The sequence below is a fragment of the Xenopus laevis genome, chromosome 6L, assembly GCF_017654675.1.
Source record: "Xenopus laevis strain J_2021 chromosome 6L, Xenopus_laevis_v10.1, whole genome shotgun sequence".
In the NCBI taxonomy this organism is placed as follows: Eukaryota; Metazoa; Chordata; class Amphibia; order Anura; family Pipidae; genus Xenopus; species Xenopus laevis.
The window spans coordinates 27,406,800-27,429,200 of NC_054381.1; the positions used below are offsets into that span (position 1 = coordinate 27,406,800).

Consider the following 22,401-nt stretch of genomic DNA (forward strand, 5'->3'; position numbering starts at 1 on the left):
ATCATACTCTGGCTCTTTAAGAACTCAAGAGATGGGTGAGGTCCAGGGATCAATTTGGTGATGTTTGCAGCCTTCCTGACATTTAGGGGCATATTTATCAAGGGTTGAATTTCAAAATGAAAAAACTTTGAAATTCGAATTTAAAAAGACCAACTGAAATTAAGTCAAAGTTATTTTTTGCTCGAATAGGTCCTTTTTTAATCGAATAGGTCCATATTTGGCCAGATTCGAATCGTACAAATTGAAGGAATAGTGCATTCAATCTAATTCGATTCAAAGTTTTTCCCAAAAAAAACTTTGATATTTCAAAGTCCACCAATTGACTCCAAATAGGTTCTAGGTGGTCCCCCATTGGCCATAACAGCAATTCAGCAGGTTTTAGATGGGGAATGGTCAAAATCAAATTTTTATAGAGACAGTACATGCTAAATTTCAATATTCGAATTTTTGAATTTTTTTTTAAAAAATTTGGACTATTCCCTAGTCGAAGTACACAAAAAATAGCTCGAAATTCTAATTTCTTTTATTTGAAAATTCACCTCGACCTTTGATAAATCTGCCCCTTAAGTTTTTTTCAAGAGAAAAAAGCCGGAATGGAGTTTTTTAAATTCGATTCGAGTTTTTCTCATTTGAATCACGTTAGATTCGAGTTTTCGGATCGTTTCAATCCGGCTGAAACGATTGGTCGAATTTCGAGTTTATGGGAGTTTATGGAAGTTTTAAGAAACTCACATGAATTCGAAATACCCTTGATAAATGTGCCTCCCCAAGTTAACTTAAAGGTGAACCTCCTCTTTAATAGCTAAAAGCTTATAGTTATAAGATAAACAAAATTCCAGATGGATATGAGCTTGTTCTACTAATATCCAAACACCCCTTCAAACGAAATTATAGAATCAACATCTTTGTGTGCCATACAGCTGTCTGGGATAAAAATACGAATGAAAGCCGAGGTGCAGATTAGTGTCTGTAATTGCATTTCAGTTTATCATCTTATTGCTTGGCAGTTTTGGCTGAGTGATATGATTTACTTACCTGGTGTGTGATCTGTATTTAGTTCAATCATGCCCCTGTCACCCACACTCCAATCGAAATGATCATCTTGATCTTGTATAAGATCGCATTCCAAAGGACGGCTGTCTTCGGTGTATTCAAAATTGCAGCTTCCGGGCACGCTGGTGTATACACCTACGTACCAAAAAAAATAAGCCAGTAATAAATGAAAAATCAAAAACAATTATTGCCTTTGAAGACTTTTTTTTAGATTCTGTATAAAGCGATTTATTAAAGAATCGACCAAATAAATTTTTAATTTCCTGAAATCAGATTATGTTCTTCATTTGCCTCTCTTCTAGTTAGAATTATGTATAATGTGTTTTACACCTCAACAAAAGGATGAGGTCTCGCTGGCTTCACATGATCACCTAGGGGCAGATTTACATAGGGTCGAATATCGAGGGTTAATTAACCCTCGATATTCGACTGCCAAATGTAAATCCTTCGACTTCGAATATTGAAGTCGAAGGATTTAGTGATATTCCTACGATCAAAAGATCGCAGGAATAATCGTTCGACCGAACGATTAAATCCTTTGAATCGAACGATTCGAAGGATTTTAATCCATCGATCGAAGGATTTTCCTTCGATCAGAAAATTGTTAGGAAGTCTATGGTGCACCTGATGAAGGCCGTTGTAGACAAACCTGTTGTGCAGGATTTTCTGCAAAATAAAATGAAAACCTTTTAAACAATGGATATGTTTATATATTTTCTTTGTTTACAGCCGTTGCTTTATGCTGGTATATTTTAAAATTTAGTAACATTCGCTGAGCGTTGTTTGGTGGTTTGGTTGCTTGGTTATATGATTAGATTTTAGATGGCTTCACCAATCATATTTACTCTTCATTTTCCTATTAGGCATTTTTGCTACAAGTTGTATTGGTGTGCCTCATTGTTCTGCTTTGATCTTTTGTTGAAATTCCTGCTTGTTTAATGTGGAAAACAATAAAAACATTTTCAACAAGAAAACCTTTTAAATCAAGAAGGTGTGCTCTCCAGGCTATTTTCTCCTTTACAGTAAGGGCCATTAACAATGGCAGACTGTCAGCATCCACCTGCACTTTTTAGATGAATACAGAGCAGCCTGCTTTCAGCATCACTGTATTCATGAGGAGTGGGCTACAGGAGGCATGAAGGTATCCTTCATCCCGCTTCCTACCTGCCCCTAACTTTCATGTCATTCAGATACACATTAGGGATTGTTGGCAAAGATACTGTATGTTCCCACCACCACTGCACTTTGCACCTCACCCTGGATTTTTAATCTGGCATATCATATATTCACCCCAGGGACAGAAAAGGTCACCTTGATCTTACTGCTCTCAGATTCGAACTCTATCTCTAATGGGCCCTTTACACTTGCATTTTCTTTCTGCTTGTTGCATTGTATATACAGGTATGGGACCTGTTATCCAGAATGCTTGGGACCTGGGGTTTTCTGGATAAAGGATTTCCAAAATTCAGATCACCATACTCAGGGGTAGATTTATCAAAGAGTGAAGTTAGAGATCTCCACAGTCAGCAGAGTGAAATACCGCCTCTCTCCATTAATTTCTATGGGATTTTTAAAGGCGTATTAATCAAATGGTAAACTTTCACTATCACACTTTGATAAATATGCCTTTAAAAATCCCATAGAAATTAATGGAGAGAGGCGGTTTTTCACTCTGCCAGCTGTGGAGATCTCTAACTTCATTCTTTGATCAATATACTCCTATACCTGTACAGAAGAGCAGTAATTAATAATCATTACATCATCTTAATTCCATATTCCACATTTATCAAAGCCAACCAATATACAGTACATATTTATAATACAATTTTTATAGACTTATTTTAACATGGATAATGAGATCTCAATCGGAAATGCAAAGAGCCGTTTCCCAGTACAAGAATTAGGAACTGTATATACATACTACAACTCATCTCATCCGAGAGGTCTTCACAGTCCGGTTTGTAGTCACAGACAAGGTGGGATTCGATGCACTTCTTGTTTCTGCATATAAAATCTGTATCCGTGAGGCATTTTCCCGGCACTTCTCCAACTGGAACAGGACATGAAAATCAATGCCTTTATTAAGTCAATGTAAAGTCAGTTCCATTTGTTGGTGTTGTACAGTTTTTGGAATCTGTTTTAACAATAGCAAAGGGAGACCCCGATTCCCTATGTAATGTAATTGCTTTTAACCTATAGACCAGGAGTTCCAAACCTATTATACCTGTGAGCCAGATTTAAACGTAAAGAGTTGGTGAGCAACACAAGCATGACAAAATTCCCATGGGGGTGCCAAAACGAAAAACCCACTTTACAAAATTGCCTTTTCACTGCTATTGGCTTCCTGTCATGAAAGCAGAACATTCTGTTCCAAATTTCAAAGAAACAGTTTCCTATTATGTTCAGAAGCTTCTTTCTGTCTAAGGTCCAAAGTTCTTTTTCAGTCCCAGAGTCCTTCCATGCTTTTATTCCTTTAAGTTATTGCTGAGCCATTTTAGTCAGCTCTTTCACATTATATACTGCAGAGTGGGCATTAGCCTCCTTCTATAAACCTCAAATTAGGTATAATTCTACCTTTTATAGCTAGTTTTTGTTATATACAATACATGGTGCTAAATTCTCTTTCAGTAACTTATTTACCTGCATGGCAATCTGTTTACCTGGCAGCTGGGGTTTCTTTTAACTGGGCTGATATTATAGGGGGGATTTATTAAGGGTTGAATATTAAATTCGAATTCAAATTTTTTTGGTGTCAAAATTCGCACATTCAAATTTGAATTCCCTTATTCGAATGTAAATTTGAATGTGAGATTTATCATCCTTGACCATGTAAACAGTCCTACTTTGAATATTCACCACCTAAAACCTGCCAAGTTCAAGTACAAGTCAATGGCAGAGGTCTGTTGAGCCATTTGGAGATGTTGATAACCGTCCTGACATTCAAGGTTTTTTTTAGGAGAAAAACTTGATTCATACAAATCGAATGCAATTCGAAAACAATTCGAATTTTTGGGTCAGAACCATTTATTCGAATATTAGGCATTTAATTTTTTTTCTTACATCACCTACCAGTTGAATTGTCAGTATATTCAAATTTAAAAAAATTCACATAAATTCAAAATTTGATAAATGGGGCTCTATGAGTAGTATACTAATGATACGTGTGGTATGTAGTAGGTGACAGTCCAAAACAAACAATCTGTGTGTGAAACACCTTGCTGATCTGTCTTGCACCTTATTCCAAGGCTACAGAGAGAACCACTGATTCTCTGTCTCACAAAGCTCATAAAGTAGTATTTATGACAAAGAATATGCACAAGAGTTAAGTCTAGTTTCCCTTAGATTAGGGTCAAGTGCATTACTGACTTTAGGTAGCCATACATAGGTAGACTTTTGGGTTTTGTCCAATTTGTCTAAAAGCATGGATGCCCAAATAGCACTGATCTGCTCATTCAGCTGATGCCCCAAACGAGCAAATCTGAGCAAAACAGTGAAATCTGAGCAAAAGTGGCAGCAGCCATCTCACTTCCAGCTCTGCTGATTCTTCATACATAAAGACAAGAGACACTGACAATCAAATTTGTGATGAAATCAGAGGGCAACCTTTCCAAACTGCCTGCCTTGGTGTCCCTGATGTACCATTGATTGGGAAGTAAGGTCAAAAGTGGCAAATCTACAAAGTAATACTTGTAAATATATGTCTACCTTTAACCCCCTCTCCTGTTTTTATTCTTGCATTTAACTCAATATGACTTTCAATTTTTTGAAAGAGGTACATACTAGATTCATTGGGTGTTCCCAAACCTTAGCTTTGAATAATAAATAAAATGTAAGTGTGTTAGGAAACATGTACCAGCTAGTACTATCCATGCCTTTGAATCTACATTCTGCAGTACAAAATCTGCATCTACAAATGATTCTGGTGTAACATAGATAAAACCCTTCAAAAGCTCTTACCCTCCCTGCACTAGATATGGAACTAGATATAATCATAGAGGCCTCTGATAACATAGGTCATTGGTGATCAAGGAACCTTCAACCAACTTGAAGCTGCATAATGAATTCAGCACATTTTACATACTGTGGAGTAGGCCATTTGAATTCTCTGCACATATTGAACCTTTCTCTAGCAGGAGCCATGTAATGCAAATAAGCACTGGGAGAGACCTCATCACACAGACTTCTGCTGTCAGCACCCTGGACATCGCACCTGGTAGTCTTCAATTAAATAGATAATGTCAACCTGTGTTAAACACTCTGGTCTGCTTTAAAAAGAAACCAACCAGGTCTGATAACCTCTGCTTAAACAGTTGCGCTGGAAAAAGGCATATCAAAATATCATTTTCTTATGTTGCATTGTGTTGTTGTTACACACTCCTGATTCTGATTTCCTTTATAAGCTGTAAACTATACTATAAACACTAAATTTTCAAATGATTATTATAATAGAATGCTGTTTCAGTGGTAACGGTGTTCCCACTATATACAATGGTACCCCCCTTAATGGAACAGTTACATCAAAAAATGAAAGTGTTTTAAAGTAATAAAAATATAATGCAGTGGTGCCCTGCACTGGCAAAAATGCAGTTTTTGCTTCAGAAACACTACTATTGTTTATATAAATAAGCTACTATGTAACAATGGGGGCAGCCATTCAAAGGAAAAAAAGGCCCAGGTTACACAGCAGATAACAGATTATAGTATGTAGTATATATCCTTCGCGAAAGATTCGGCAAATAGGGAAGGGGAAAACATATTTTGTTTCCTTGTTTTGTTACAAAAAGTCACACGTTTTCTCTCCCCACCCCTAATTTACATATGCAGATTCGGATTCGGTTTCGGCCAGGCAGAAGGATTCGGCCGAATCCGAATCCTGCTAAAAAAGGCAGAATCCTGGCCGAATCCAGAACCGAATCCTGGATTAGCTCTGTAGAACATAATGGTGTCATCTGTTATCCACTATTTAACCTGGGCCATATAGCCTTTTTTCAATTTTCGCCATTGCTACACAGCACCTTGTTTATATGAACTATAGTAGTGTTTCTGAAGCAAACAGATCAGCTTTACCAGTGCAGGGCAATACTACATTATGTTTTCATTACTTTACAACGCTTTCATTTTTTGGTGTTACTGTTACTTTAGGACAAGCGCATGCTTTTTTGTATTAAAAAGTTAGAAAATAGGCATCTGAGTCTCATGTTTAGGGATGATAGCAAAAAAGGAACCTTAGCCACATCATGTTGTTTTTTTCCTATCATTTTAAACATATAATTATATATAATAAGTAGCAGGTGCCTTTTAGTTGTGATTGACCTTAGCTGCCTAACTTACATTGACATTAGTCTTTCAGAACTTGGCTAAAGTCAGGAGAGTGCGCTTTTATGGGTGGTGTCACCTTCTGCCAAAAAATATTAATTACACAAAGAAATGTCTAATGAATTAGACTTCTCTTTTATGCTGGTACATACTCTTTACCTTTAAGTAATGCTTCCTAACAGGCCAAGGCTTTGTGTCATAAGAAAAAGAGCCAGTAGGTACCAATATGCTGTACGTATAGTATATGGTATCAATGGTCACTCCAGGACTGCATACAGAATGTAGTCTCCAAATATTGCTTTGCCTGGCTCTGTTTGAAACCTTTATTCCTTTAGTAGTACAGGTATGGGATCCATTATGCAGAAACCAGTTATCCACAGTCCCCTGAATTACAGAAAGGCTGTCTACCATCTACCCCATTTTATCCAAAAATCTATAAATATGATTTCCCTTTTCTCTGTAATAATAAAACAGTAGCTTCTTCTTGATCCCACCTAAGATATAATTAATCCTTATTGGAAGCAGCCTATTGGGTTTATTTAATGTTTGCATGATTTTGTAGTAGACTTAAGGCATGAAGATCCAAATTACAGAAAGATCCATTATCTGGAAAACCCCAGGTCCCAAGAATTCTGGATGACAGGTCTCACACCTGTAATAGCAGTAGTATGATAAAATATAGGGCTTAATAGGATTTTCCATGGTTGAAAAATGCAAAGAGACTTCTTGCATGGATGATAAGGTAGGATGAGAGCAATCAATTTAAATGTTAATGTCATTAACCTGTATCACTCAAGCTGCTGTTGAACTAAACATCAAATTATTTTCCAGAAATGCCGCTGGCTGGCTTCTGTTAAAAAATACATTCTGTCAGCACCAAAGGAAGTGAAATGGGTTCCCTTCCCACCTGCTTTAGTGAACATAATGGGAGAAACTGTAAAATGATGCTTAATTTTCATTTTCAGCTGGAACCATGACATTTCATTGGTCCATCATTTCTGCCTGTACATGCTTCTCAGCTTTGCCTCAGTAAAATGCACTTTAAATTATTTTGTTTCCTAAGAAGTAATACAGGCTGTTTCTTCTAAAAGGACAATGCCTAGAATAGGAAAGTGGAGCTGCTTTATACTTTTCAGAAGGTCATTTCCTGTTGACCCAGCAGCACATGGTTCTTTCTAATATGGTTCTACTTGCTACCCATGCATTATGTCTTGCCTTATTTTCTGCCATCATTGAGAGCATTTCACAAGGCATTTCTACAGCAGATTTATTCCTACTTTTGCTTTATTTCCATTTGCAGTGCTTCATTCTGATGAATTGTTATCTGCTCTGTGCTTTGTGCTTAACTGCTCCCTGGAGCTCTTTTGTCAGATGGTTTCTAATGGCTGCTTTCTCTGCTCTGTGTCTCTTTCCCTGTCTTATTAGATCAGTGCCCCCAAATAATTCATTAGTATTAGTCTTGTTCTTATTCACTTTCAAGTATTAACTACCCAGGGGAGAGGAGACAGTGGTCAGTTGGACTCATCAAGGGTTGAAGTTGAATGATCACTGACAAAGGCCTTTTTGCAAAACAAATGAAAGGCTGTTGTCCTGTCCCTGGAATTGTGTTTTCAGGAATACTATGGATTCATTTTCAATGAATTTACTGACTTGAAATCATGAACACATATCAATCAATCATAAGGATGGATTTTTGAGTAAAAAAAATGTTAGAATAAATGGAATACAGCAGGCTAATACGATAGTTGTTATGGTATATTTTATTGTATATGTTTTCTTCAATAAATTACACTGAATACTAGGGATGCACCGAATACACTATTTTGGATTCGGCCGAACCCCCGAATCCTTTGCGAAAGATTAGGCCGAATACCGAACCAAATCCGAACTCTAATTTGCATATGCTAATTGGGGTGGGAAGGGGAAAACATTTTTTATTTCAATGGAGGATTCTACTAGAGGATCACTATTAACTGATGGGTTTTATAAAAAATATGTTCTCCCATGACAGAATCCTTTTATAGAAACACATTAGTTTATCCTGCCACTGGCTATGTTTCTTAATTTTTAAACACATTTTGGATTTTGGAGTTCCATGTCTTATATAAACCACTCAGTCTGTGGCCTTGTGGCTTTACATAGTCATGAAACTGCTTGGTGCCTTCTAATATCAATATATTTTATTTTACATGAGGGTATACACTATTCAGTCACACATCATCTGCATAATATGTAGATATAGATATAAGATATATTTCTCGAATACTTGGGACCTGGGCTTTGCAAGATACATTTATATCATCATACCCTAAGTCTACTAAAAAATTTAAGGGATACTGACATGGGAATTTTTTTTTTTTTTTTCAAAACTCATCAGTTAATAGTGCTGCTCCAGCAGAATTCTGCACTGAAATCCATTTCTCAAAAGAGCAAACAGATTTTTTAATATTTAATTTTGAAATCTGACATGGGGCTAGACATATTGTCAATTTCCCAGCTGCCCCAAGTCATGTGACTTTTGAAAAAAACATGTTTTCCGATGACAGGATCCCTTTAAAGGACCAGTAACGTCAAAATTTTTTTTTACAAAATTCGTTAGTATACATCGAAATATAAACACCAACACACTTTAAAATTTTAAATTGCAAAGCCTTTATTAAAAAATAACTTACTGAAACTCCACTTCCTGTCCTCTTCAGAAACGGCGATACGGCGACCATCCTTCCTGCAGCAGTTGATTTCTTCTCCCTGGCTATCTCTCCTGGCCACTCTATGTCTGCCGCGCTCTGCCAGCAAAATTGACAGCCAGCTTCTTCTTCTCCAGTCACTTCTTGATGCAGCCGTACTGGTCCTGGTGGTGATCATCTATGGGGCTTGCACAAAACCGGCGTGCGCTGGACTTCTCCCTGCACACTCGGTGTGCTGCTGCTGCGGACTCTGAGCCCTGCTGCCCCTTTGTTTCCCGTGCACCCTGTGTAATGGAGGTCCCTGCTGACTGGGGGTCTGCGGCGGAGAGCGCTTGTTGTTGCTCCCACCGCCGGGCCTGTCACTCCTGATCGCTGCTCTCATGGAAAGTAGCGCCATGGAGAGCCTGTCCCGCAGTGCTGCTGCTTTTGGGTGGTGTCCGTAGCGCTGTCCCAGGCGCTGCCGTCTGAACTGAAGGGAACTCCACAAGCGTGCATTTCTGCACGGAAACTCTGACGGTTTTCCTTGTACTGTGTACTTCTCCACCGATAGCTTCAGTTCAAGCGGCAGCGCCTGGGACAGTGCCACGCTGAGAGGCTCTCCTGTCAGATCCTGACAGGCTCTCCATGGCGCTACTTTCCGTGAGAGCAGCGATCAGGAGTGACAGGCCCGGCGGTGGGAGCAACAACAAGCGCTCTCCGCCGCAGACCCCCAGTCAGCAGGGACCTCCATTACACAGGGTGCACGGGAAACAAAGGGGCAGCAGGGCTCAGAGTCCGCAGCAGCAGCACACCAAGTGTGCAGGGAGAAGTCCAGCGCACGCCGGTTTTGTGCAAGCCCCATAGATGATCACCACCAGGACCAGTACGGCTGCATCAAGAAGTGACTGGAGAAGAAGAAGCTGGCTGTCAATCTTGCTGGCAGAGCGCGGCAGACATAGAGTGGCCAGGAGAGATAGCCAGGGAGAAGAAATCAACTGCTGCAGGAAGGATGGTCGCCGTATCGCCGTTTCTGAAGAGGACAGGAAGTGGAGTTTCAGTAAGTTATTTTTTAATAAAGGCTTTGCAATTTAAAATTTTAAAGTGTGTTGGTGTTTATATTTCGATGTATACTAACTAATTTTGTAAAAAAAATTTTTGACGTTACTGGTCCTTTAAGGGGGCTATTTATCAAGCTCTGAATATCTCGAACCTCAAATAATTCATAGTTATTGGAGGGAAAAAAAACTACAAATTTTTCGAGATTTATTAAAGTTCGATGGTCTAAAAACTCTGAATAATAAAAACCCCTCGGCATCTAAAAGCTTTCAAGGTCCTGTATGAGTCAATGGAGAATTTTATTATTACAGAGAAATAAAGTAAATCATTTTTATTAAAATATTTGATTAAAATGGAGATGACATTCCTATAGTTCAGAGCTTTCTGGATAAGTTGTATATACAGGACTTGGTAATGTTGTCAGTCAACAAGAATCATGAAAACCTCTGTATTATAATATATCTTCTTAAAAGGTGAGGATATTAGAAGTCACCTTGGAATCATATGACCTGTTTAAAAGAACTTGGCCTCTGGTCAGTGTTTGTCCCAGAAACACCCATGAAGTGATTACTAGTGATGGGCGAATTTGGGGCGTTTTGCTTCGCCGAAAAATTAGCGAATTTATTAAAAATCACAGGAATTCGCCCATCCCTGCTGATTACATCCACTCTGTAAATCAGCCTGAAGTCATAGCACAGAAAAAAATACTCTTGGGTTTCTATGTATTGTCTAGAGACTTAACCACTGATGAATAAAAAGCAATGGTATCTACTGTACATTTCATCCCTGTGGGATTTTTATAAGTGTATTTGTCAATGGGTGAAAGTTAGAGTTCACCTGTTTTATAAATACATCTCTTAAAATCCCTTGGAGGAATTTGGCTGTGGTGAGCTCTAATCTGCTCCATAGACATGCACACACTCACACATCAACATAAATTGTAATATCATCTCAAGACAAGGTCATTTCACAACACGTTTCAGTGAGGAAGACGGCTGGAAACTGATACCAAATGAGTGCATACGATGCCAAACTAAATGCTAAAGACCAAAATAGAAACATATTGTCATTTTGACTTATTGATCTGGGATTGAACAGGGATTTTTGCATTCTGAACCTTGTTTCTTGTGCCATGTGCCTGCACTAAACAGAATTAGCAGCTGATGAGACACCAAATGAATTGCAAAACATCCTTATTTGTTAGTCAACTTGGCTCAATAGATTATTTATTCTATGGAAAAGCTCAATGTCTTCAGTGATAAAATCTTCTTTCCTTTCTTCCTTCCTTCCCTCACTTTTTTACGCTTTCTTTTTTCTCCTTCTTTCCTTCCGTTTATAGTATTTCATTCATTCTTTCCCTTTTTTACTCTTTTATTTTTCTCCTTCTGTCCTTCCCTTTTTACTATTTCATTCATTCCTTCCCTTTTTTACTCTTTTATTTTTCTCCTTCTGTCCTTCCCTTTTTACTATTTCATTCATTCCTTCCCTTTTTTACTCTTTTATTTTTCTCCTTCCTTCCATTTCCTTTTTACTACAGGTATGGGGCCTGTTATCCAGAATGCTCGGGACCTGGGGCTTTCCGGAAAAAGGATCTTTCTGTAATTTGGATTCATATCCTAAGTCTACTAGAAAATTGTGTAAACATGAAATAAACCCAATAGGCTGGTTTTGCTTCCAATAAGTATTAATTATATTTGAGTTGGGATCAAGTACAAGGTACTGTTTTATTAGTACAGAGGATTGTTTTTAAAAAATTTGAATATTTGAATAAAATGGAGTCTATGGGAGGCAGCCTTGCCATAATTAGAAACATTCTGGATAACGGGTTTCTGAATAACGGATCTTTCCGTAATTTGGGTCTTCATGCCTTAAGTCTACTAGAAAAACATGTAAACATTAAATACACCCAATAGGCTGGTTTTGCTTCCAATAAGGATTAATAATATCTTAGTTTGGATCAAGTACAAGGCACTGTTTTATTATTACAGAGAAAAAGGAAATCATTTTTAAAAATTTGGATTATTTGGATAAAATGGAGTCTATGGGAGACTGTTGGAATGATACAATTGATGCAGGGATCAGCACACTCTAGTAATGGTGAATTAAAGGGATACTGTCATGGGAAAAAAATAGTGCTGCTCCAGCAGAATTCTGCACTGAAATCCATTTCTCAAAAGAGCAAACAGATTTTTTATATTCAATTTTGAAATCTGACATGGGGCTAGTCATATTGTCAATTTCCCAGCTGCCCCAAGTCATGTGACTTGACGTGACTGTTCTGATAAACTTCAATCACTCTTTACTGCTGTACTGCAAGTTGGAGTGACATCAGCCCCCTCCCTTTCCCCCCCCAGTAGCCAAACAAAAGAGCAATGGGAAGGTAAACAGATAGCAGCTCCCTGACACAAGATAACAGCTGCCTGGTAGATCTAAGAACAACACTCAATAGTAAAAACCCATGTCCCACTGAGACACATTCAGTTACATTTAGAAGGAAACAGCAGCCTGCCAGAAAGCATTTCTCTCCTAAAGTGCAGGCACAAGTCACATGACATGGGGCTACTGGGAAATTGACAAAATGTCTAGCCCCATGTCAGATTTCTAAATTGAATATAAAAAAATCTGTTTGCTCTTTTGAGAAATGGATTTCAGTGCAGAATTCTGCTGGAGCAGCACTATTAACTGATTCATTTTGATAAAAAAAAATTTCCCATGACAGTATCCCTTTAAAGTGTTTTTATTTGTAACACAGCATTGTCCAACGTTTCGGTCAAGGATCGTTGGACAATGCAAATAAATTACAATTACAAATAAAAACACTTTAATTCACAGAGTGTGCTGATCCCTGCATTGATTATATATATATATATATATATATATATATATATATATATATATATATATATATATATATATATATATATATATATATATATATATATAGTAACCACAGGGAATGTATATCTCCCAGTATGCTCTGAAAAGGCAAAGCAAACATCAATGGCCTTGTTTACAGAGGCTGAATTTAATGAATTAAGTGGCACTAAGTATTCAGAAGAATCAACTTGAACCTGTTTGGTTGCACATCTTATTTGTCATACTGAAAAGGGTGCTGTTTTTGGAGTTTTCGGGCGAAAATTCTGGAAAAATTTTGAAATTCATGAAAATTTGATGGAAAAAAATCTGAAAAAAATCGTGAAAATCTGTTTTTTCGTGAAAATGTATAAATAAGCATAAAAAGCATAAAAAGCCAGAGCAGATTTTATCGGAGTTTGTAGCAGAAAATATTGAGATAAATTTGGACTTTGATAAATAACCCCTCAAGTGACATTGTGCCTTCTTTAGAAAAATACATTTTGACATTTAAGTGAGAGCCCACAATCTATATTTTAGTGTCTTGTTTTTTTTCTTTCACTTTGGATTTCCTAACATCATTATTCTAAAGGCAAATAATCAGTTCATTGAAAGGTGATTTTTAATCTGCCTAAAAGCTTGTTTCTTACTGGCGTACGGCTGATTAGTATTAATTTGAGGAGTCATTCAGGTTAAGTGCCATCATTTTGAGCCTGTTTATTTGGCTCTCAGAATTAAAAGCAATATGAAATAATGTGATTTGCAGTCGCAGAGCTACACAGTGAAATATCTTGGATGCATATAGACAGCCTGTGAGTAAAGATTATCTCAAGCATGATGCCTGTTTGTCTTGGATAAGGCATTTTCCTGATAAGTGTGGTTACAGATGTAAATATTTTGCAGATTTGGATCCACAAGCACATTATTTTTGCCTTCCTCTTCTCTGATAGTTAAGGACTGTAAATTGTTGGCAATAGTTTTAAGTGCTGACATTCCTTCAGAACTCCTACCTAGACAAACGTTTATCTGTGGACATGTAATACTAGAAACTGGTAGTTATTATAAACCTCACCAGGACATCCTCGGTAATGAATCCTCGGTAACTGCATATTACATGTCCCATGCATATTCTTCATTTCACTCTTCCTCCCACACTCCAAAAACATACAGGTACAGTATATTAATTGTCTCCTGTGTGTGAATGTGATAGGGATCTTAGACTGTTCCACTGGGGCAGAGAATGATGTGAATGATGTTTAATCTCTGCAAAGTCCTGTGGAAATGTGTCAGCACTTTATAAATACCAGGGAATAAATATATAAAATATCCTTTCTCCGCCTCTCCCTTGTGGGTTTACAACCATCTGCTGTTACCACCAATGTATCTTTTGAACAGTCTAAACTGGTAGGTTAAAACCTTTGGTAAGCAATAAGGAAGAGATAAGAAAAAGTAACAAAAAAAGCAGTAAAAACAGTTAAATAGAAAACAATTCCTTTTACAATCGCTGTAAACAGGTCAGCAGAGGTAGTGCTATGCTTCAGCTCAACCAAGCAGAAAACATAAAGCACCACAAGCCAAGAATGGAAAATGAGCACAACAAGAATACACACAGCTAAGCTAGAGATGTGTCACGGCCGGCACCCAATACCAGAACAGGTGCCATGTACCCTGGTCTCGGCTCGGCTTCACCAGTAGTGTGACCACCGTTGGGCTTCGGGAGGAGCCCTCAGCTTACTTGGGTGCCACCTGGACTTAACGAGGGGTACAAGGCAAGATGTTCTGGCTAGCAGAGGGGCACGGCAGGTAGATAGTCTTTTGGGCCGAAGGTCACGGTACAAATGGAGCAGGCAAGAGAATCGTCAGACAGGCTGGGTCGAGACAGGCAGATATCAAGAATTGTCAGGCAGGCAAGGGTCAAACCGGGTAGTCAATCAAAGGGTTAATCAGAAGAGGTAGTGGGTAATCAGGCAAGGGTCAGGATCCAGAAGTCAGAATAGTCAAAAGCCAGGCAGGGGTCACAACAGGAATCACAAATAGGTTCAGACAAAAATAGCTTAAGCTCAGAAGCATCAGGAACAAATCCTATCACGGGCAAGGTGCTGTGGAAAAAATGGCCTTAAATCCTTTTTGAATTTCGCGCCTTTGCGCGCTGATGTCATACGTCAGCGCAACTTTAAATACAAGGGAACGCTCCGCGCGCGCCCTTAGGGAAGAGCCGGCGCCAGCGCATACACGCTGCCGCGGCTAGAGGACAGGATGGTGCGGCGGGCGTCCCCGCTGATGGCGTGGCGGATGACCCCGCCGCACAGGTATTATTACAAGATGGGAGCAAATACCTGCATGATAAGGCATTCAAGTTCCTAAACGTTTTTATCTATTAAAGACTTTTGGAGGTGAAAGATGGGGGTCTTGAAAGAGAAAGGAGGTTTGGGAAGGAAGCAGACATAGGGGTCCATACACAATTTATATATATATATATATAATACACAAAAGTCATGAATATCTTGTAAATGATATCCTTTTAAACGGTGAGTTCTGATGTCATCAGTTATAAACGGTGAGTTCTGATGTCATTCCTGTCGCATAACTCACTGAAACTTGTGTATTATAATAAATAAAGTACCCCCAGTTGCAAAATATGAGGATATTAGAAATTACTTTGGAGTTCCATGACCTGTATAAAAACACGAGGCCGAAGAAACTCCTTGGTAACTTCTAATATCCTTATAATTTACAAGAGGTGGTACTTTATTCAATACATATATCTGCAGTCGGGAATATGGCCCATCTTTTTATCAATATTTCACCACAAAGATCAACGTTTCGGGGGTTCAACCTCCCTTCATCAGGATAAACTTTTTCCATTTCCCCATTTTTTACAGATGAAAATTACCCAGGGGATAACTATGCAATCAGGTGGTAGTTAAAAATTCACCGGTAGTGAGTAATGGTTTTTAAATGTGTTATTTATATGGCTAAATGCACTTTAATATATTTCAATATTATCTGGCGAATGCACTTTAACCTAACTACACTATTCATCATGGAACAATATTAAAATTATATTGTGACTGTACACTTTGAAATATGAAGGACTAATGGTCGCTTTTGTAAAGGACTTATCGTGATATTTATGAAATTAAGGAATTAACATAGGTAAGGGGTTAAAAATTTGAGTGCTGAATTGTGGGAAAAAGGTGGGGCTTTGCACTTATAGGTGTGTGTAACACAGATGAAGGGAGGATCAAGTCCCCCGAAACGTTGATCTTTGTGGGGAAATATTAATAAAAAGAGGGGGCCACGTCCCCTACTGCAGATAAAAAAAAAAACAAAAAAAAAACTGGGAAACTGACAATATGTTTAGCCCCATGTCAGATTTCAAAATTAAATATAAAAAAATCAATTTGAAAAACGGACTTGCAGAAGTCTGCTGGAGCAGCATTAGTAACTGATGCGCTTTGAAAAAAAGATGTTTTCCCATGACAGTATCCCTTTCACAGCACTGCTTCGTTTCCCACAAATATTTGTGCCTTTAAAAATCTGAGAAACACATTCTTCGAGTTATTTAATTGTTTTATGTGGCTTGATCTTCTATTTCCTGGATTATTGAGATATGTGGGCTCACCGAATCCTCCTTTAGTGCAAAAGAATATGTTTTACTTTATTTTGCTAAAATTTAGATTTTTAAAACGAACTATCACAAGTCTAAAAAATAGATTATAGCTGTAAAGTTTCAGCTGCCAATTATGGCACAATTATTAAGGATATAAGGCGGGTATTGGACTATTTTATGAAACACCACAATGGGGTATATTTATCAAAAAGGGAAGTTAGAGATCACCATAGTCCACTACAGTCAAATTCCGCCACTCTCCATTCATTTCTACGGGACAGCCTGGAACTACTGCCAGCCTTGACCTGACGGTAATACCAGGATTGCTCTAGTGCAGAAATCCCCAACCAACTCCTTGGTGAAAAATTAGATAATTTTTTCTATAAAATCCGAATTTTTAGTGGGAAAAAAACCTTGAATTTTTCGGGAATTTATTAAACACAGAGGACATTAAGGGGCCGATTCACTAACTTCGAGTGAAGGATTCAAAGTAAAAAAACTTCGAATTTCAAAGTGTTTTTTGGGCTACTTCGACCATCGAATGGGCTACTTCGACCTTTGACTACGACTTTGAATCGAAGTATTCAAACTAAAAATCGTTCGACTATTCGACCATTCGATAATCGAAGTACTGTCTCTTTAAAAAAAACTTTGACCCCCTAGTTCGCCATCTAAAGCCTACCGAACTCAATGTTAGCCTATGGGGAAGGTCCCCATAGGCTTTCCTAAGTCTTTTTGATCGAAGGATATTCCTTCGATCGTTGGATTTAAATCCTTCGAATCGTTCGATTCGAAGGATTTAATCGCTCGATCGAAGGAATAATCCTTCAATCGTTCGATCGTACTATCTGCGCTAAATCCTTCGACTTCGATATTCGAAGTAGAATGATTTTAATTCCCAGTCGAATATCGAGGGTTAATCAACCCTCGATATTCGACCCTTAGTGAATCGGCCCCTAAAAGTCTGAATAAAAAAGTACTCCAACTCAGACCTGCCAATTCATGTAGAAGTCAATGGGAGAAGTCCCAAAGAGATCTTGGGTTTGTGCAATACTAAGAAGATTGTGTTTTTCAGGAAAAACCTGTAAAATCCCATTTTTTTCGAGTTTTTTCCCGCACAGGAAATTTTCAGAAAAATATATAGATAAATAAGGGGAAACCCTGTGTGGATTTAGTCTGAGTAGTTTTCAGAAAATGATCAGATATTTCAGATTTTGATAAATAACCCCCTATGTGTACTGCCAAATAAAGCCTCCTGTAGGCTGCCAGTCCTCATATGGGCTACAAAATAATCAAATACAGCCCTTATTTGGCATCCCCAGGAACTTCTGTCATGCTTGTGTTTCTCCCCAACTCTTTTACATTTGAATGCAACTCAAGAGTAAAATAAGTTGAGGACCCCTACTCTAGTGGGCTGGGTCCAAGGACATAACTAACTTCATCATCAAGTAATTAGATATTTTGTACCAATTGGCAGTGGAAGCAATTCCCTTTCCACTCTACAATGGTTTGCCAATTTGCGTGATTCGTGAAATCGACTCAATTATGCATTTTATAGGAACATTGCGAACATGTTTTGCTGGACACTTCACAGCATTTATCTGAAATAACACTGGAATTCAAGCAGTAAAGTAGGACTGTCGGTGATAAACAAGGGAAAGTTGTGCTCACCACTTATTTTTAAAACCATTAGTGCAATGACGCTGTGACTACAAAATACATATAGACAAATACAAGAGTCCTCTGCACTCAAGCCATTATCAATATTTTTAAGACAGAGACATTTTGTTCATTTTAGTAGCAGTATGCACAATATGTCTCTGTCTTAAATATATTGATAATGGCTTGAGTGCAGAGGACTCTTGTATTTGTCTATGTGGTTGATAAACATGGCAATTGGAGTTTGAAACTTCCATTCTGAATAGTGATGGGCGAATTTATTCGGCAGGCGCAAATTCGTTTGCGAATAAATTCACAAAACTGCCGGACTTTTAAAAAAATGGACACTGGAGTCCAAAAAACGAGACGCCGGCACCATTTCATTAATTTTTCACCGTCTTTCGTTAAAGCGAAATCCCCCAAATTCGCCCATCACTAATTCTGAAACTTCCATGTTGCACATTGCAAAAATAAGCCCTCTGCTATGTGGCTGTTCAAACCAGTGCTTTAGCTTCTTTCATGGTATGTATTTGTTATATATAGAAATATCTGGCATTTAATATAATAGATTTATATTATATAAATGCAAATCACAATTGTGATATCACACCTACAATATAATATCATCACTAATTAAAGGAAATAAAACCATAACTAATATTACTTTCTATTTTTAATTTTACTTCCCGTGAACTGTAAATGAAATATTGCTGATTCAATCTGAATACTTACGAATGGAACAATTTCTAAATTCAATGTCATCAATTGCTGCTCCACCTCCAAAGTCTCTTGTGCGAATGCCTTCAAAGATCACCTCAAAGTTCCTCAACTTCCCAAGGTATAACTCAACTTTATTCCATTTCACATCTTGCTTTTCAGACTCACTCCATAGTTTTGAAAGTCCATTTTCAGTCTTAAAAAAGAAATGATAAATTAGTAGTCAGAGGGTAATAGAATGTTTCATCGTATAATTTTTTTATACGTTTATTTCTGCTTTTTATGCAGAACTATGTATGACCCCTTGATCATTGCAAATATATTTTGTCTTTCAAAGTTTGTGGTCTGTGAATATTTGAAATAATCATGCCGAGCTTTCTCCACTACTCTAGTTTTTTCGTATTTATTAAAATTCAAGTTTGCATTTTTTGACAATTTGTGAAAACTTCTGTTCTTACTTATAACATTTCTTACATTTAGGTATTTTTTTGGAAACAAGGACTTGAGACTCTAGGGTACTGACATCACAAGAAGAGACACTGCTAAGAGATCTATTGCTGACTTGTATTGATACCAGAATGTCTACTGATTCTCTCTTTGGGTCTGTGTTCAATATTTCACCTTTTGGGGGGAATAAGGAGTTGCGTTGTATGGATAAATCAATCTCTATTTTGCTCTACATCTGTGATTGTTTCATAAGCTCCCATTTGGTGGCTGGAGGCTGTAGAGACACTTTGCAGTTAGGTAACATCAAATGCTATGTTTTATATTTTTATCTTCCTTAAAACTGCCTTCCCTCGTCTCTACATTACTTTGCTTTCCTTAGCTGAACATAAAACATAAATGTATTAGTAACATTACTTCTGTTACATCATTAATCCTTCAAAGCAAAGGATTTGTGCAACATAAATTTGCCCTTCCTTGCAGAATAAAATAATATTTTTTTCATAGATAATTTACCGCACAGGTCAAAGGTCTAATGCTTTTAAAAATGTGCATTAGTGTTAAAAAAAATTATATATCAAGTTTTTAATATCCTCTTAGGTGAAACACACAATTTTTTTGGAAGTCAAATAAACTATTTCCTTCAAAAAACATTCAATTGTTAGTGTTTTACACTGGTATTTGTACAAGAAATTATAGGACCATATTTAATTGTTAAACATATGGATGATATATAAGGACTTTGAAGGGGAGTTTACCTTAAAGGGACTCCAAGGCATTTGGCAAAATTATTCCACCATTATTTCTCCATTTCATAAATTTTCCTGAGATTTTGCAAATTTTTCAGCAAAACTGAGAGATATCACTCATTACTAACAGATAGCAATTCATATTTATTTTTGAAATTTTTAGATTATTTGACCTTCTATTCTGCAGCTGTTTGTGCCAGCATTTGCTTTAAAAATGTGATCTTGATTTGGGCAAATATTCGAAACCAGTGGTTTGAGTCAGTAACGGAACTATGGGGAGGCGGGCCCGGGTGCAGACTGGGCAAACCCGTTGGAAGCAGTGACCCCTGCCGGAAGCAGTTTTTGTTGCACGGAACCAGTTTTTTCAGCATTTTCACGCTTGCCTGGACTGCCGGTGGGCTTGCAGGGGGTGTGCGCCCTGGTGCAATTGCACCCCCTGCTCCCCCAGTAGTTCCGCCACTGGTTGAGCTATGGGGCTTAGAGCAGTGGACAAGGGCTTCAGCCTGAAGGCCAAGTAGCATGAAAGTTGGGGAGAATGACTATATGCCCTCCTACATTTCTTCATTTCTGTATTTATATCCCACACACTATGGGGCAGATTTACTAAGGGTCGAAGTGAATCCAAGGGAATTTTTAAAGTAAAAAAATTCGAAATTTCAAGTAATTTTTTGGATACTTCGACCATCGAATAGGATAATACGACTTCCAATTTACTTCAACTTCGATTCAAAGTAAAAATCATTCGAATATACGACCATTCGATAATCGAAGTACTGTCTCTTTAAAACAACTTCGACTTCAATACTTCACCAAATTAAACCTGCCGAAGTGCTATGTTAACCTATGGGGACCTTTTACAACATTTTTAGTCTTTACACATCTAATAAAAATCCTTCGATCGATCGCTCGAATCGTTCGATTCGATCTATTTAATCGTTGATCGACCGATTTTTATTCGACCGCAAGATTGCAAAATTCGTTGAATAAACTTCGAATTCGATATTCGAATTCAACGTTTTTTTAATTCGATGGTCGAATTTTGAAGTTTTTTGTACTTCGAAATTCGACCCTTGATAAATCTGCACCTATGTATTTATATACACTATTTTTAATGTAAATAATTAAGATCTCAACATATTAAAACTATTGCCAGTTTGGCAACTAGAGCACGTATTTCGATTAGGAAAGAGAAACCTGAAACTTCTGGAGTTAAAATATTAACATAACATTGTAATTATTCTGAGTACCAAGGTGGCGTTGGATCTACAGTAAATCAAGGCCTTTATTTCTTCAATCACAGATTCTCCCTTTATTTTATAACAAGATTCTGTAGCAAGGTCTCTTATAATTCAAATTGTATTTTTCATTAACTTGTAATTCAGATGATGTATGGTGCTACCAAGGAAGTTAATCTGCATTTAAAAGATGGCAAAGATTGCCTTTACTGCACAATCTCCTAGTGGCAATTTGGAATTAATTAAAGATTCTCCAGGTTTTATTATTCATTTAAACTATGTAGCTATACATGAGAATTAAAACATTGCAACATACTGTATATAAATGTGGTCTGAACCAAACCATTAAACATGTTATTTATTTACACATGGAGAGAAGTTTGCTTGTGGTCTAAGCCAAAAACATTAAGGGGGTTATTCATCAAGCCCCAAATATCCGAACCTCGAATAATTCGTAGTTTTCAGAACCAATAAAAACCCTACGAATTATTCAAGATTTATTAAAGTCTGATGGTCTAAAAACTCCAAATCCGAAACCCGGCATCTAAAAGCTTTAGAGGTCCTGTATAAGTCAATGGGGAAGGTCCCAGTGTCTGCGCTGATGTCTGTATCAATATCTGATGATTTCAGGTATTCAGAGCAAAAAAGTTTTTGCGGAAAACTCCGAACACTTTGGAGTTTTCGGGGAAAGCTCAGAAGTTTTCTTATTTTTGCCCGACCCTATTATTTTTGGACTTCTTTCTTCATAAATAAGGTCCATTCGGGAATTCGGAGTTGCTTGAAGTTGGATATTAGAAATACTGAGATAAATTCGAACCTTGATAAATAACCCGCTAAGTCTGGTGTTTGATTACCCTTGGAGACTGTTTTGGTTATCTTGGGGCACATTTTCAAACAATTGTTATTGCGTGACTGTAAACATAGTAACTCAGTCCTCTATGGTATGCCAAATTTCTCCCCCCATTTCTGGTCAGAGGGCACAGTAAGGTTATTAGATTATTAGATTATGTTAAAAACCAGGGGCACTTCTAGAAAATCTA

At 37.5% G+C, this 22,401-nt stretch overlaps 1 protein-coding gene across 2 annotated transcripts in view; it reads right to left on the bottom strand.

The window, feature by feature from the left end:
- The window catches only part of malrd1.L (MAM and LDL receptor class A domain containing 1 L homeolog), a 245,556-nt gene that overhangs the window by 75,190 nt on the left and 147,965 nt on the right, over positions 1-22,401 (bottom strand). For both annotated transcript variants that reach the window (XM_041565859.1, XM_018267285.2), the window contains exons 28-30: positions 18,949-19,129; positions 2,975-3,103; positions 1,036-1,188 (exon numbers count right to left, since the gene is read on the bottom strand). In XM_041565859.1, coding sequence (XP_041421793.1) covers positions 1,036-1,188; positions 2,975-3,103; positions 18,949-19,129 — 463 coding nt within the window. The remainder of the gene's footprint in view (positions 1-1,035; positions 1,189-2,974; positions 3,104-18,948; positions 19,130-22,401) is intronic.